The following is a 17,047-nucleotide window of genomic DNA, read 5'->3' as shown; positions in this document are numbered from 1 at the left end:
AGGAAATAGTTGGTGAATTTTTCCCACCCTGGCCTTCACTTTAACTGAGGCAGGCGGGTACTCACGAGTCCTTCCTTTTCCGCAAGTGCTCAAACATCATCAGCCCCCGAGAGTTGATACTCAGCAGCAGCTCATTCCCTGTCATGATGTCCATCCTGAATGGTTTGGAGGTGATGATCAGCTTGTACAGATTGTTGCCAAAACCCAGTTCCACGCTGCCTTCGTCCTTCCCCATAATCGTCAAGCTGAAAGCCGGAAAGCGTAAGTTTATCTTCAGCAGGAGTGGCTGTATTTAAAAACTAACCCAATCCCATCTCAAATTCCAGCTGACAGATGCACAGGGCAGAGGCCTGCGAGTCGGTGGTTTGCCCTATCGACCAGGGAATTGTGAGGTCATTCCCAGGGGGACCCACACACACACAGCACAAGATGGTGGAATGCCATCCACATTGCTTATTTGGTTCAGAACAAGTTTTGGAAATATTATTGACCTTTGCTTAAACAACAAACACAGACAGCATTAACAAGATAAAACAGAAACTCCAAGGTGCAAAGCAGTTTAACAAGATACACTGGGCAAGACTCTTCATATCGGCATATGGGACAGTGTGTAAAAAAAAAAGCTTTACTCTGTATCTAACCCCGTACTGTACCTGTCCTGAGAGTGTTTGATGGGGGACAGTGTAGAGGGAGCTTTACTCTGTATCTAACCCCCGTGCTGTACCTGTCCTGGGAGTGTTTGATGGGGACAGTGTAGAGGGAGCTTTACTCTGTATCTAACCCCGTGCTGTACCTGTCCTGAGAGTGTTTGATGGGGGACAGTGTAGAGGGAGCTTTACTCTATATCTAACCCCCGTACTGTACCTGTCCTGGGGAGTGTTTGATGGGGACAGTGTCGGAGCTTTACTCTGTATCTAACCCCGTACTGTACCTGTCCTGGGAGTGTTTGATGGGGACAGTGTAGAGAGAGCTTTACTCTGTATCTAACCCCGTACTGTACCTGTCCTGGGAGTGTTGGATGGGGACAGTGTCGGAGCTTTACTCTGTATCTAACCCCGTACTGTACCTGTCCTGGGAGTGTTTGATGGGGACAGTGTAGAGAGAGCTTTACTCTGTATCTAACCCCGTACTGTACCTGTCCTGGGGAGTGTTTGATGGGGACAGTGTCGGAGCTTTACTCTGTATCTAACCCCGTGCTGTACCTGTCCTGGGAGTGTTTGATGGGGACAGTGTAGAGAGAGCTTTACTCTGTATCTAACCCCCGTACTGTACCTGTCCTGGGAGTGTTGGATGGGGACAGTGTAGAGGGAGCTTTACTCTGTATCTAACCCCCGTGCTGTACCTGTCCTGGGAGTGTTTGATGGGGGACAGTGTACAGGGAGCTTTACTCTGTATCTAACCCCCGTGCTGTACCTGTCCTGGGAGTGTTTGATGGGGGACAGTATAGAGGGAGCTTTACTCTGTATCTAACCCCCCGTGCTGTACCTGTCCTGGGAGTGTTTGATGGGGACAGTGTAGAGGGAGCTTTACTCTGTATCTAACCCCCGTGCTGTACCTGTCCTGGGAGTGTTTGATGGGGGACAGTGTACAGGGAGCTTTACTCTGTATCTAACCCCCGTGCTGTACCTGTCCTGGGAGTGTTTGATGGGGGACAGTATAGAGGGAGCTTCACTCTGTATCTAACCCCCCGTGCTGTACCTGTCCTGGGAGTGTTTGATGGGGACAGTGTCGAGGGAGCTTTACTCTGTATCTAACCCCCGTGCTGTACCTGTCCTGGGGAGTGTTTGATGGGGACAGTGCAGAGGGAGCTTTACTCTGTATCTAACCCCGTGCTGTACCTGCCCTGGAACTGCTGAATACCAGAACTGTTTTCATTCCTAGACACTCAGTTTAAAGAGTGCAACATTCTTAGTTTTTAAGATTATTTAATAAATACAGCTGTTTCAGTTAGTGGAATTATTTGATTATGAGGGGTGGAATTATGTTTAATAATTATATGCATGAAAGGAATGAAAACAAGCAGTCTAGCAACTTACGGTACAGTAGGTGGGTCTTGTATTAATACATCCTGTACTTCATATCGCGGTTTCAATGGATTCAACTCATTAATTTTAATCCTGGTCATATTCGCTTGTAGGCCATACACTTCAAGTAGGAGTGGAACCTGAAAGAGACACATGCTGATGCCTGTATACAAACTCCAGCAGGGCTTGGCAATAGAAAGAAAGGGAGTCAGACGTTGCTCGAGGTAATTATCTTCCCCTCCCCACTTTTGTTTTCTGCCTTCCTTTGAGGATGTGATGCATGTTGAGGTTCGGCTCCATTCGCACCCGCGAGGTCAAGGGTTAAATATGCTCGCATTACAAACACAAGTACTTGACCAGTTTGACCCAGAACCGTTATCGGTCACTCTCCTTCCCTTCACTGCTTAGGCCTTGTTCCCTTTCCATTTCTGGCTACTGTTTTAAAAAGGCAGTACAAACACATATCCGGAGAAGGAAGTGATCACAGGGAATGGGAGGCAAAAGCAAATCTTCCTGGAAAATGATCAATAGATTTGATTATCCAGGAGGAGCGGGACATGAAATTCTGATGGAAGATTTTGAAACTGATGACAGGTCTTTGTTCCTTCTGCCAGGAGTTGGAAAAAGGGGATGGAGTAAGCATGCGTGATCTCGATAGTAAACGTTAAGGGTCTCCTCCTAAAACATCCATCTCTCTTTTCAAATGTTTCCAAATCATAGAATAACACAGCACTGGAGACGACCCTTTCGGCCCATTTACCTGTGCTGGCTCTTTGAAACAGCTATCCAATTAACCCTTCCAAGCAGTGCATTCCAGATCACAACTCACTGCAGAGAAATATTCCTCACCTTCTCTCTGGTTCCTTCACCAAGTATTTTAGAATTGGATTACCAATTCTCCTGCCGGTGGAAAGAGTTTCATCTATCTACTCTAGCAAAACGCTTCCAATTCATCATGGGCTCTCGGTTATTCGTAACATTATTTTAAGACATAGTCTACAAACAGATCTGATTGGACCCAGGTGAGGTAATTCAGCATATTTCACACAAACTTCTGCCAAACATCTTGACCCATTAAAGGCAGTTTTACACATGCACACTCACACGTACCTTATTAACTTCATTAATCAGCTGCAGCTTGACATTTTTCTCAGTTACCACCAAGGAATTGAGCAGAGCGCGGTAGGGAGAATTCTCTGGCTTAATATTCCTCTGTCGCCTGGGGAAGAACACGCAAAGCTTACATCAACCACTATTTGTATTGCAGTCCAATTAGTTCTTAAACAAACCTCCCTTCCGCCCTTCACCCAAGACGCTGGTGTGGCAGTGGGCAGCCTCCAGCAGTTCAAACTGTGAATGTGTGAACCACGGGAAGGCGAGTTTTGGGGAATTGGGGAGTCGGGGGCACTCCTACCCTCAACACTGAAGTCCACATGTGTATTTTCCCAGCAAGTCATTGGACCTTCTTTCTGGCTCAGGAGTCAACTTTAAACTCCCAAACATACCTTTGATCAGTACTCGAGAAGAAAAACATTGCATTCATACAACAGTAAAACGACCCAAGGCACTTCACAGTAGTAAATGAGAAAATTTGACACTGATCACATAAAAAGCTCATCAGAACAGGGGTTCGATAGTTTGGTCAAAGAGGTAGATTATAAACAACATCTTAAAGGAGCAGAGAGAGGCAGAGAGATTTTAGGGGCAGGGGCAGAAATTCCAGAGATTAGGGCCCAGGCAGCTGAAAGCACGGCCGCCAATGGTGGAGCGATGGAAATCGGGAATACGCAAGAGACCAGAATTGGAGGAGCGCAGAGATCTCGGAGGGTTGTAGGAGGTTAGAGATGGAGGAGGTACACAACTGACAGTTTAAAAAAAAAAAGATATTGCCAGGACAGGAGTCAATGTAGGTCAATGAGCACAGAGGGTGATGGGTGAATGAGAATTAGGATGTAGACAACAGAGTTTCAGATCAGCTGAGGTTTATAGGGCGGGGGCGGTGGCAGTGGTGGGTGCTCGGCCAGGAGAACATTGGAATGTTGCCCAGGAGTGAAGACAGGTAGAGATGGGTGAACAGGAGTTGTGATTGAACAGAAGAAAGTGTTCTAACTGGCATATTGTGCCAGCTCACACTGCTGACAAGTTGGTCACTCAAATTTTCGGCTACATGGCAGAACATGGCTTGAAAGCAATGGGTGACTTTGTTTAACACATGGATCCAGAAAGATTCTGACCCTTGAACTTGCTCAGCACTTACTTGCAGAACGCACTTTGTTCACAGGTTTTAAAATTACTTCTGTCCACAGCTTCTGTTGTTATGATACAAAGAGTCAACCAGGTCAGGACTATCCATCGTAGGCTGTTAAGGGAGACAACAAGTGAACATATTCATCATCTGACTGATCAAGTGTAGGATGACCACTTTCACTAACACACACAGTTTAGAACATTGCAGTCACAAAGGCCTGGGGGCAGAGTCAGATGCAGTAGCAATGTACAAGTGAGCATAGCAGAGGGACGCCCTCAAAGTCTGAGCCACGTGCTACTTAAAGACACAGAGGTGTCTGTGTTCATCATGGGTGTACGTTGCACAAAAAAAACTTGCATTTTTAATCACACCTTTTGTAAACCTCAGGATCTCCCAAAGTGTTTGATAGCCAATGAAGGACTTTATTTTCCCTTTAGTGTAGTCACTTGTTACATAGGAAATGCAACAGCCAATTTTCACACGGTGAGCTCAATGAGATAATGACAACTTATCTGTTTTAGTGATGTTGGTTGAATGATAAATATTGGCACCAGGACACCAGGAAGAACTCCCCTGCTCTTGTTCCAATAGTGACCAAGAGGTCTTTAATATCTACCTGAAATGGTTGACGGGGCCGCTCAATTTAACGTCTCATTTGAGAGACAGCACAACAGTCCTTAAAAATGGGAGCGTTGGCTTGGATTATGTGGTCAACGACTCTGGAATGGAACTCAAACCCACAATCTTCTGACTGTGGATGCATTGAGCCACAGCTGATTATATGCAATAAAGTCAATCATTGGGTCAAAAAAAAATCCCTCTGCGCTGCAGTAATTCAAATGAATCCAGGGGTTTCACTGCCATTTAAGAGGAGGCCCATTGCCCATTATAAACCAAGGCTCACTGCTCCCAGGGTGGGTTGCCAACTCCAGTAGTCCACATTCCTGGAGGTGTCATGCCATCATGAGCTCCTGTTTCACCAAACCTTTCACAACTCCACCCCCAGCCATGAACAATATTTTAACAAAATAAAACTATTCGAAGTAAGTAAAAGCAGACAGTGTTAATCATATGTCTGCTGGGTTGTGCAGAGCTGTGGCCCTGGAGCCTCCCGGACAATCCTGGAGGGTTGGCAACCGTCCTCCACGGTGGAAGCAGGAAGCCCCATTCACACTGCAGGTGGTTGAATTAAAACCTCGGCAAACACCGGCTCCCAGTCACAATGTTCGCCCCACTGCCGCTCGCGGTGATAAAGCGCCGCAAAATGTCCACAAATGCAAATGTTTTAATAAAAACAATTCCTCCCCGCTTCACCTCAGCATCACCACCGCCAACGACGCCATCTTGGCTGAGCTCGAGTAACGTCGACGCGGGTTTAACCTTTACCCTCTGCTTAGCCCCGCCCCCTATCCTTTCCAAGCGCGCGGCATTTCCAATTGCGTCAGCGCCGACACGTCAGCTGAATCCGATTGGACGAGCAGCGATAGAGGGCGGGGTTAGAATAGTGCGACCGTTCGCTGCTAGGGGGCGGGGTTGACTTTGACGGCTGCGTTCGGTGGTTGCCAAGGGGCGGGGTTAAGGCTTTGATTGACAGCTTTGTGTATCAAGACCTTTTTTGGGCTCAGAATTGTAACTAAAAGAAAGAACGAAGTTTTAAAAAAAAAGATCTAAAGGCGGAAGTGAGTTGGAGCATGATTAGTGAAATAAAAGTGACAAATCAGAGGCAGCCCTAGCCTGTGACAGCTTAAAAGAAGCAGTTACACTGAAATTGCAGTGGGACGTGGAATTCCCTCCCTGAACTTCCTCCTTTATAAGATACTCCTTAAAACCTACCTCATCAACCAAGCTTTTGCTCACCTGCCCTAATATCTCCTTACGTGACTCAGTGCTAAGTATTTGTTCAATAATGGTCCTGTGAAGGTTTTATTATGTAAGTCAGGATGAATGTTGGTCAAGGCATTTATGTTATAATAATTTCATGGGATCTTCAATCCCCACCAGAATGGGCAGATGGGGCCTTGGTTGTGAAACCTCATCCATAAAACAATCCTGCATTACCTCAGCTCTGTGTAGTAGCATTAATTTGTCAGCTTGATTTATATGCTCAAGCCATTTTGGGGGCTCCAACTTGTCCATTGGATACAAGAGTTGGGACGTCCTGTTACAGTTGTACGTAACATTGGTTAGGCCGCATTTGGAGTACTGTGTGCAGTTCTGGTCGCTGCACTACAGGAAAGAGTGATTAAGCTAGAGAGGGTGCAGAAAAGATTCACAAGGATGTTGCCTGGTTTGGAAGGCTTGAGTTATAAAGAGAGATTGGATAGGCTGGGTCTGTTTTCCCTGGAGCGAAGGAGGCTGAGAGGGGACATGATAGAAGTATATAACATCATGGGAGGCATAGATAGGGTAGATAGCCAGAGTCTGTTTTCCATGGTAGGGGTGACTAAAACTCGAGTGCATAGGTTTAAGGTGAGAGGGAGGAGGTTTAAAGGGGATCAAAGGGGTAAATTTTTCACACAAAGAATAGTGGGTGTCTGGAATGAGCTGCCTGAGGAGGTGGTGGAGGCAGGAACAGAAGCAACATTTAAGAGGCATCTGGACAGGTACTTGAATGAGCAAGGCAGAGAGGGATATGGAATTAATGCAGGCAGGTGGGATTAGTATAGATAGGCATTATGGTCGGCATGGACGTGGTGGGCCGAAGGGCCTGTTTCTATGCTGTACGACTCTATGACTCTAACTCACAACCTCTGAATCTTGCCTTGCCAGGCCATACTGTGAAAGAGGAGTTGAGAGAGATTTGAGGTAGTCCTAAAGTTGCATATAATCCTTCCTCTTCTATTGGCAGCACGTTACGTTTACAAAATGACAAATAATTCCTTCCATACTTAGCAAGTTAGGGTTAGGGCATTACACCACTTGTATTCTGGGCCAAGATACCTTTGCAGTAATAAATACAGAAATCTCTTAAGAATGATGGAAGCAGGGGCAGGGGGATTCTACATTCTTCAGCTGGTGAAGTCAGTTTCACGCCCAAAAAGTTTATTCTTCAGCATTTTATTTGATGCACAGTGACCACAGCCAAGGCTCAGGGGTTCCACTCACGTGGCTGAGTCAGCAGGTAGTGGGCTTGTGTCACACTCCAGAAACTTGAGCCCCATAACTCAGACGGACACTCCCAGTGCAGTACTGGGGGAGCGCTGCACTGTCAGAGGGTCAGTACTGAGGGAGCGCCGCACTGTTGGAGGGTCAGTACTGAGGGAGCGCCGCACTGTCGGAGGGTCAGTACTGAGGGAGCGCCGCACTGTCGGAGGGTCAGTACTGAGGGGGTGCCGTACTGTCGGAGAGTCGGTACTGAGGGAGCGCCGCACTGTCGGAGGGTCAGTACTGAGGGAGAGCCGCACTGTCAGAGGGTCGGTACTGAGGGAGCGCCGCACTGTCGGAGAGTCGGTACTGAGGGAGCGCCGCACTGTTGGAGGGTCAGTACTGAGGGAGCGCCGCACTGTTGGAGGGTCAGTACTGAGGGAGTGCTGCACTGTCGGAGGGTCAGTACTGAGGGAGTGCTGCACTGTCGGAGGGTCAGTACTGAGGGAGCGCCGCACTGTCGGAGGATCAGTACTGAGGGAGTGCTGTACTGTCGGAGGGTCAGTACTGAGGGCGTGCCGCACTGTTGGAGGGTCAGTACTGAGGGAGTGCTGCACTGTCGGAGGGTCAGTACTGAGGGAGTGCTGCACTGTCGGAGGGTCAGTACTGAGGGAGTGCTGCACTGTCGGAGGGTCAGTACTGAGGGAGTGTCGCACTGTCGGAGGGTCAGTACTGAGGGAGTGCTGCACTGTCGGAGGGTCAGTACTGAGGGAGCGCTGCACTGTCGGAGGGTCAGTACTGAGGGAGCGGCGCACTGTTGGAGGGTCAGTCCTGAGGAAGAGCTGCACTGTCAGACGGTCAGTACTGAGGGAGTGCTGCACTGTCGGACGGTCAGTACTGAGGGAGTGTCGCACTGTCGGAGGGTCAGTACTGAGGGAGTGCTGCACTGTCGGAGGGTCAGTACTGAGGGAGCGCTGCACTGTCGGAGGGTCAGTACTGAGGGAGCGGCGCACTGTTGGAGGGTCAGTCCTGAGGAAGAGCTGCACTGTCAGACGGTCAGTACTGAGGGAGTGCTGCACTGTCGGACGGTCAGTACTGAGGGAGTGTCGCACTGTCGGAGGGTCAGTACTGAGGGAGTGCTGCACTGTCGGAGGGTCAGTACTGAGGGAGCGCTGCACTGTCGGAGGGTCAGTACTGAGGGAGCGGCGCACTGTCGGAGGGTCAGTACTGAGGGAGCGCTGCACTGTCGGAGGGTCAGTACTGAGGGAGCGCTGCACTGTCGGAGGGTCAGTACTGAGGGAGCGCTGCACTGTCGGAGGGTCAGTACTGAGGGAGTGCTGCACTGTTGGAGGGTCAGTACTGAGGAAGAGCTGCACTGTCGGACGGTCAGTACTGAGTGAGTGCTGCACTGTCTCTGTTGCACTTTCGAGCAGTAACAGGAACTCCGGCTGATTATTCCATTCTCTAAATGGGAGGGGGTGGGGGGAGGTTGGTGCTGATGCCAGGAAATATAAAAACAGACAGCAAAATCTTCTACAAATATATAAAAAGGAAAAGAGTAGCTGAAGTGAGCATTGGTTCCTTAAAGGGTGAAACTGGGGAATTAATAATGGGAAACGAGGAAATGGCAGAGACTTCGAACCAGTATTTCATTTCTCTCTTCATGGAAGAAGACACAAAAAATATCCCAAGAATAGTAGAAAATCAGGAGGCAAAAGGGAGGAACTTAAAACAATCACTGGAGAAAAAGTAATGGGAATACTAATGAGACTAAAGGCTGACAAGTCCCCTGGACCTGATGGCCTGCATCCTCGTGTCTTAAAAGAAGTGGCTGCAGAGATAGTGGATGCAGTGGTTGTAAAGTTCCAAAATTCCCTAGATTCTGGCAAAGTCCCAGCGGACTGGAAAACCACAAATGTAATACCCCTGTTCAAGAAAGAGGGACAGAAAGAGGAAACTATAGGACAGTTGGGAAAATGCCAGAATCCATGATTAAATAGGTAGTAGCAGGACATGTAGAAAATCACAATCCAATCAGGCAGAGTCAACAGGGTTTTGTGAAAGGGAAATCGTGTTTGAATAATTTATTGGAGTTCTTTGAGGATGTAACAAGCAGGATAGATAAAGGTGAACCAGTTGATGTAGTGTATTTGGATACTACACAAGATGGGAGCTCAGGGTGTTGGGGGTAATATATTAGCATGGATAGAGGATTAGCTAACATAGAGTCATAGAGAGATACAGCACTGAAACAGGCCCTTCGGCCCACCGAGTCTGTGCCGACCGACAGCCACCCATTTATACTAATCCTACATTAATCCCATATTCCCTACCACATCCCCACCGTTCTCCTACCACCTACCTACACTAGGGGCAATTTACAATGGCCAATTTTCCTATCAACCTGCAAGTCTTTGGCTGTGGGAGGAAACCAGAGCACCCGGCGGAAGCCCACGCGGTCACAGGGAGCACTTGCAAACTCCGCACAGGCAGTACCCAGAACTGAACCCGAGTCGCTGGAGCTGTGAGGCTGCGGTGCTAACCACTACATAACAGAACAGGAATCAGAGAGTTGGAACAAATGGGACATTTTCTGGATGACAAGCTGTAACTAGTGGAGTGCCACTATTTAGGGATCAGTGCTGGGCCCTCAACTAAAGGCCGGCTACCCGACCTGAACCCGATGGGACCCGACGACGTGTCGGGTTTGGGTCGGGTTGGGTCGCACTTCCGGGTCCGGCATTCGGGCTCGGGGTGGGTTGGGCCGGATCGGACACACTGTGTCACCAACTCAGGTAAGTGACTCTAATCTTCATTTACTATTTGGACTTTAAAGGTGGTTTTGTTACAGTTATTTTAAGCTTGTGCAGGTAAGGAACAAAGTGAAAAATGGAAGGTAAGTTAACTGACGATCGGGTCGGACGTGGGAAAAAATGTAAGGACTCAGGCCGGGTTGGGCTTGGATCGGGTCGGATCTTATTTGCAGACCCGAGCTGGCCTTTTATTTACAATCTTATATTAATGGCTTGGACGAAGGTACTGACTGTATTGTAGTTAAATTTGCTGGCGTTACGAAGACAGGTAGGAAAGCATGTTGTGAGGAGGACGCAGAGTCTGCAAAGGGATATAGATAGGTTCAGTGAGTGGGCAAAACATTTGGCAGATGGGAGTGTAATGTGGGAAAATGTGAGGTTGTCCACTTTGGCAGGAAAAATAGAAAAGCAGAATGTTATTTAAATGGAGAGAGAGACTGCAGAATGCTGCAGTACAGAGGGATCTGGGTGTCCTCGTACATCAATCACAAAAAGTTAGCCTGTAGGTACAGCAAGTAATTAGGAAGGCAAATGGAATGTTGGCCTTTATTGCTCGGGCGGATGGAGTATAAAAATAGGGACATTTTGCTGCAACTGTAGAGGGCATTGGTGAGATCACACCCAGAGCACTGTGTACAGTTTTGGTCTGTTTACTTAAGCAGGGATATGCTTGCGTTGGAAGCAGTTCAGAGAAGGTTCACTGGGCTGATTCCTGGGATGAAGGGGTTGTCTTATGAGGAAAGGTTGAGCAGGTTGGGCCGATACTCATTGGAGTTTGGAAGATTAAGAGGTGATTTTATTAAAACATATAAGCTTCACAGAATCACAGAAGGCCATTCGGCCATCGTGTCGGTGCTGGCTCTCTGAAAGAGCAATTTACCTGGTGCCACAACCCCACCTTCTCCCCATAACCCTGCTTTTCAGGTAACTATAAAATTCCCTCTTGAAAGCCTCGATTGAAGCTGCCTCCACCACACACTCAGGCAGTGCATTCTTCTAAACCCCAATGAGTTTAGACCCAACCTTTCTTCATAAGACAACCCCTTCATCCCAGGAATCAGTCGAGTGATCCCCCTCTGGACTGTTTCCAATGCAATTATATCCTTTCTGAAGGGAACTTGTTCAGCTCGATGATGTGAAACAAGCGGAACACACACACACAAATGTTTATTTAAACTCTCAAACTTTTTTTTTCAAAACTGCAAATGGAACAATTTACAAAAGAGAAAGGTTAATATTCACAAGTCACTCATACTCACAAGAGTATTCGACCATGGGGGGCTCCACATCAAAGGCCAAACCTGTGTTTGTTGGCAGTCACATGTCAGCACTTCCCAATGTGGAAAGCCACTGGATAGAGATCAGAAGCAAGGGTCTCGCACAACACAAAGGGCAATCACGTTCACTGGCAGCACCCACATATGCCACCTCAACCCATATCTGACATCATCACCACTGCACGTGTCAATTATCAACACCAGTGATGTGCAGGGGGGATTAAATTTGAAAATTACAAACGTAGGGTTCAAGCAGGAGTCTCCAAGTCAAACAAGGGAGCCAGAAAAAATCATTGCTGTCAGCTCGCTGAGTCAGGGCTTCCTTTCAGAATCATGATCCACTAACTTTGCCTTTAGGAAGTCACTGCTTTAAGGGCAGAACATTCGGACAGTCAGCTAGGAAATCTGGAAGCAGTGGGCACAGCAGAGAGTGACCAGATTTGGAGACTGCTGTCTTCTGTTAAATTTTTAAAGCCCGCACAACGAAACAGCACGGAGCTGAAGGCGAGAGGCGATACAGTGGGGCCCGCATCGGTCAGACTTGAAAGCGGCCGCACAGGTGTCCGAGGCGGTCAATGTTCTTGTGGAGGACGCTGTGGAGGACATTCAGGTACTTGCTGATGTCACCATCCCGCGAGAAGTCCCGATAGAACTGGCCCTGCTCGGGGTCGAAGGTGAATTTCTGGGGCAAGGGGCCGTTGTCCTTCATGTAGTCCCAGACACTGAGTAGCAGCAGGTGGACCTCGAAGGGAGTGAGCAGGTGGAAGATCTCGTGCATGTTGCTGAGCACAGGTGGCAGAAGCTGACCCTCGCCCATGCAGGAAACCAGAGTGCAGGAGGCCTGCAGCTGCCAGGGTGTCGAGGTGGTCAGGGAGTCCCGGGAGGCCTCCCAGTGGGCCATCAGGGTGGCCAGGAGGCCCCGCAGCAGCACTGAGCAGTAACACAGAGCGGGCCGGCCCAGGGCCACAAACTGCAGCAGTGAGAAGAGCAGCGGGTTCTCCTCGAAACGGTTTCGGATCTGGAGGTCTCGCTCCACAGTGTTGTGGGTGTGCTCCTCCGGTGGCCAGGCCAGCTCGCTGTTGGTGACGTCAGGGCACAGGCCCTCCACCAGGGCGACAGCCACCGCCTTGGCTGCCTCAGGGTTGATGGGGGCCGGGCCTTGCCGGGTCTGGCCGGGGTCAGGCTCGGCCAGTGGCCTCCCGCCGCTGCCGCACCGCACCACCAGGCTCAGCAGCTGATACAGGTTGTGCACTGCCTCCTCTGGGCCCGGCCTGGACACGCTGGAGGCCGGCTTCAGCCCGCGGCCAATCACCCCGGCGTGGAACACGGCCCAGATGCTGCCGCCGAAATTGACGGCGGTGCCGAACTTGCGGTTGACGTCGAGCAGGGTGTCGGCAGTGGGGCCAGCCGGTGCCAGGACCGGCACCTGCGCCCAGCCGCCAAAGAGCGCGGCGTTGCCGGCATGCGTGGCCGATCTGACCAGCTGCTGGAGGACAGCGCGGAGGGCGGCTGGCGACACGGCGCTCAGGCGGGCCAGTAGGCGGGTGCAGTCCGAGGCCGCCGCGCCGCGGCCCCGCCGCAGCACCATCAGGAAGTGCCCGACCGCCGAGCGCACCAGGCCAGCCAGTTGGGCGGGGCTCAGGGCAGCCGGCAGAGGAACCGCTGACAGGAGCAGGGCCGCTGCCTCCGAGACCTGGGGGTCAGAGTGCGGCAGCAGCTGGCCCAGGTCACGGACGTGGCCGGACAGGGCCTCGGCCAGCCTGGCGGCGATGGGGGAGGGCCCCTCGCCCTCCTGCCCCTCCCACTGCAGCAGGGTGGCCAGGTTGCCCAGCAGACGGGCCGCCTGGCTTTCGGGGAGGCTGGCTGAGTGCAGCCTCGCAACGCAGCGCTTGACGGTGGCCGGCAGCAGCCCTGGCATGGAGGCAGACAGCCCGCTGTGGAGCTGAACCGCCAAGGCCAGCTCCTCCGGGGAGTGGGCCAGCACCAGCAGGTGGCACAGGGCCTCGGTGGCACAGCTTTGGCCACAGTAGACGGAGAGCAGGCCCAGCAGCTGGTGCTGCCAAAGATGTCGCTTACGCTCCAGCCTCAGGGTCTCCACACACAGGTCCCTCACCCGCCCCTTCAGTTCGTCAAAGAAGGGCACGGCCCGGGGCTGGGGCTCACTCAGGCTGGCCGAGGGCCGGTTGTACACCAGCTTCTGCAGGTTGAGCAGCAGCAGCTGGATGATCCGGTGGCAGGCCTCCCTCACGCTGTCCCGTACGGCCAGGCCCGGCGTGGTGATTACAGAGGCCGGCATGGCGGTGTTGACCAGGAACTGCAGGATGCGGTAGGCCCCGGGGCCGGTCTGACAGATCAGGTGGACCACCAGCCCCACCAGGTTCTCCGAGTCGTCCCGGCTGAGGCTGGCAAAGTGCTGGTACAGCTGGTCGAGGACGGGGGGCTTGAGCGAGTCGATGAGCTCCCCCGAGACGGTGCTGAGCAGCATGGGTGACATGGCGGCCAGCTGCAGCAGGAAGGGGACGGTGGCCTGCTGCTGGGGGTCCCTGGCCGGGCCCAGGCTCTCGTGGAACATCAGCAGCAGCTCCTGCTTGATGCTGTCCGAGTGCCGGGTGGCCAGGTGACCCAGGATTCCCACCACCGAGGCCATCTTGGGCACCCGCTTGTCAGCCGAGGAGGGGAAGAGTGGATCCACCACCGAGGCAGCCCCGTGCATACAGAAGTCCTTGAGGCCGCAGGATAGCACCCGGCTGATGATAGTGTTGGGGAAGGAGGAGCCGATGTGGGCCACCACCCAGTCAAAGTGGGGAGAGTGCTGGACCGAGGTGTCCAGGAGGGCGTCGACACAGGCATCTGGACAGCTGCTGATCATGGAGGACAGACACTGGACGTAAATCTCCATCAGGACCCGCGTGGCCTTGCAGGACATCCAGAGCTGCAGCAGCTCGTTCAGGCTGCTGGCGTGGGGCACCTGGTGCCGGCCAGAGTACTTGCTGCTCAGTTGACCCATCAGGTCGATGGACCAGGCGGAGACCAGGGGAGCCCAGGCTTTAGGGCTGGAACGCACAAACTCTGAGAGGACGCTCTGGATCTCCTGGGTAACATCGTCCAGACCAGGGCTCCCCAGACGTCCTGTTCCACTGCCGACACCACCGCCCCCTTCCTGGTTAAGGTCCAGGATGTAGCCGCTGACGTACTCGTCGAAGACTCCACGCAGATGCTCCAGGACGGCCCCGCGGGCCGGTGGCAGGTTACGCAGCAGGAGGATACCACACCGGGCGTGGTCCTTCACCGTCAGTTTGTGACCATGGACTGGGTCGATCCCGCTGATGAAGGCCTTCATCTCCTGCAGCAACTCTTGGGAACTGGAAGGCAGAAGGAAAAGGAAGAGATATTAGCACCCAGAAGGCCATTCGGCCCACCGTGCCTGTGCTGGCCCTTTGAAAGATCTATCCAATCAGTCCCACTCCCCCACCCCTGCTCTTTCCCCCACAGCTCTGTAAATTTCTCCTTTTCAACTATTTATCCAATTCCCCTTTTGAAAGTTACTATTGAATCTGCTTCCACCGCCCTTTCAGGCAGCGCGTTCCAGATCACAACAACTCACTGTGTAAAAAAAATTCTCATCTCCCCCTCTGGTTCTTTTACCAATTCTCTTCAATCTGTGTCTCTCTGGTTACCGACCCTCCTGCCACTGGAAACAGTTTCTCCTTATTTACTCCATCAAAACCCTTCCTGATTTTGAACGTCTCGATTAAATCTCCCCCTTAACCTTCTCTGCTCTAAGGAGAACAATCCCAGCTTCTCCCAGTCTCTCCACATTAACTGAAGTCCCTCATCCCTGGGACCATTCCAGTAAATCTCCTCCGCACCCTCTCCAAGGCCCCGATAGCCTTCCTGAAGTGCAGTGCCCGGAATTGGACACAATTCTCCAGCTGGGGTGAACCCAGTGATTTATAATGTTTAGCGTAACTTCCTTGCTGTTGTTCTCTGTACCTCTATTATAAAGCCATGGATGTCATATACTTTCTCCTTAAAAACAGCCTCTCTATTTAATTGCAAGCAAATCAGAGCACTGTCAAATTTTGTCTGTATGTAGCTCACTCTCTCTCTCTCCTCTCAGTCAGAAAGTTGTGGATTCGAGCCCCACTCCAGAGGATTGAGCACAAAATCCAGGCTGACACTACGAACACAGGACTGAGGAGGAGCCACCCAGTCGGAGGGGAAGGACTGAGGGGCCACTGCAGTCGGACCCCAAACGCCATGTTCAGTCCAGACCCAAACCTGGGGTCATCAATGTAAAACAGTCACTCATAAATCCATTCGGGAATTCAGGAGAAACATCTTTCCCCAGAGAGTGGGGAGAATGTGGAACTCACTACCACAAGGAGTGGTTGAGGTGAATAGTATCGATATATTTGAGGGGAAGATGGATAAACACATGAAGGAGAAAGGAATAGAAGGTAATGCTGATAGGGTGAGATAGACAGGGGTGGCAGGAGGCTTGTGTGGAGCAGAAACCCCAGCATGGAAAAGGTGGGGCAAATGTAGATGGGATATTCAGAGAGGATCACAAGATGGGCAGCGATGGGCAACATAGCTGGACTTGTCAATGACACCCACATCCTGTAAATGAACAAAAAAAAGTGACTGGAAGCAGGAATCTGGACTGATGTCTTTCCTTTCTCGCTCATCGGGATTCTACGGTCGGGAAAGCAAGACAACACAGAGACCATTGCCTCCTTGGCCAAGACCCACATTGGTGGTAAAGTCAGTAAAGGTGCACAGACATTGGTCCTTTTAAAGTCATTTTGCCCCTACACTTACTCGGTTAGAACACGCTCAATTTCTCTGTCCACATTTATATAATGGGAAATGTCTATGTAAACCTGTAACAAGGTAATTATGACTTCCCGCCAGCAGTGGCGCTGCCGCTCAGTTCCCCGCTCCAGATGGCGGGAGCTATCCGGGCATGGGCGCCACGCATGCGCAGCAGCCGAACAGCGCCCCGGCGCGCACGCGCAGAAGCCGAACAGCGCCCCGGCGCACATGCGCAGACTCGCCTGATCGCGGCTCGGGGGCTTGCGCTTCCCTCCATTGCGGTCGCCGCCATCATCGCCGGGGGACGGTCCCCGGGAGCAAACACAGTGAGATTGAGAGGGAGACACGGGCCGAGCCCAGGGACTGGACGCGGTGCCCACCCAGTGCCCGCGGCGCGGCGGCCACCGCTCGCACAATCCAAGGCCCGGAGAGCCCGCGGACAGCGGCCGGAACCTACGCCTCAGCACACTTCCGGCATCGGTCTGGTGGTCACACTCAAAATGCGCCGGCTGGAACAGCACGGTTCCCCACCTCTGGTTCCGGAAAAGGGACTCCACTGGGCGGGGCATATTATTGCCATGGAAGCCAAAAGAAATTGAACAAGCTTGGGCAGGGCCATGTAGAGGAAGGAAATGCATTGCCTGAAAGGGCAGTGGAAGCAGAATCAATGATAACTTTCCACAAGGGATTTGGCTACAACAACAATAACTTGCATTTATCTAGCACCTTTAATGGAGTAAAACATCCCCACGGTGCTTCGCAGGAGCGTAAATCAGACAGAAT

General features: G+C 51.5%; 2 protein-coding genes across 3 annotated transcripts in view; both read right to left on the bottom strand.

The window, feature by feature from the left end:
• The window catches only part of ganabb (glucosidase II alpha subunit b), a 79,393-nt gene extending 73,717 nt beyond the window's left edge, over positions 1–5,676 (bottom strand). For both annotated transcript variants that reach the window (XM_068021533.1, XM_068021534.1), the window contains exons 1-5: positions 5,587–5,676; positions 4,282–4,383; positions 3,135–3,243; positions 2,037–2,164; positions 66–245 (exon numbers count right to left, since the gene is read on the bottom strand). In XM_068021533.1, coding sequence (XP_067877634.1) covers positions 66–245; positions 2,037–2,164; positions 3,135–3,243; positions 4,282–4,383; positions 5,587–5,615 — 548 coding nt within the window. In that variant the 5' untranslated portion in view covers positions 5,616–5,676. The remainder of the gene's footprint in view (positions 1–65; positions 246–2,036; positions 2,165–3,134; positions 3,244–4,281; positions 4,384–5,586) is intronic.
• Positions 4,295–16,746, bottom strand: ints5 (integrator complex subunit 5). The gene is made up of 3 exons (XM_068021535.1): positions 16,507–16,746; positions 11,429–14,808; positions 4,295–4,383 (listed from the first exon to the last, which is right to left on the bottom strand). Exons 1-2 carry the CDS (start codon positions 16,557–16,559, stop codon positions 11,982–11,984), a joined length of 2,880 nt encoding a protein of 959 aa, XP_067877636.1. The 5' UTR covers positions 16,560–16,746; the 3' UTR covers positions 4,295–4,383; positions 11,429–11,981.
• Between the last annotated feature and the right edge of the window lie 301 nt (positions 16,747–17,047).

The sequence above is a fragment of the Heterodontus francisci genome, chromosome 44 (assembly GCF_036365525.1).
Source record: "Heterodontus francisci isolate sHetFra1 chromosome 44, sHetFra1.hap1, whole genome shotgun sequence".
Taxonomy (NCBI): Eukaryota; Metazoa; Chordata; class Chondrichthyes; order Heterodontiformes; family Heterodontidae; genus Heterodontus; species Heterodontus francisci.
This window is presented reverse-complemented; position numbering and strand designations above follow the sequence as displayed.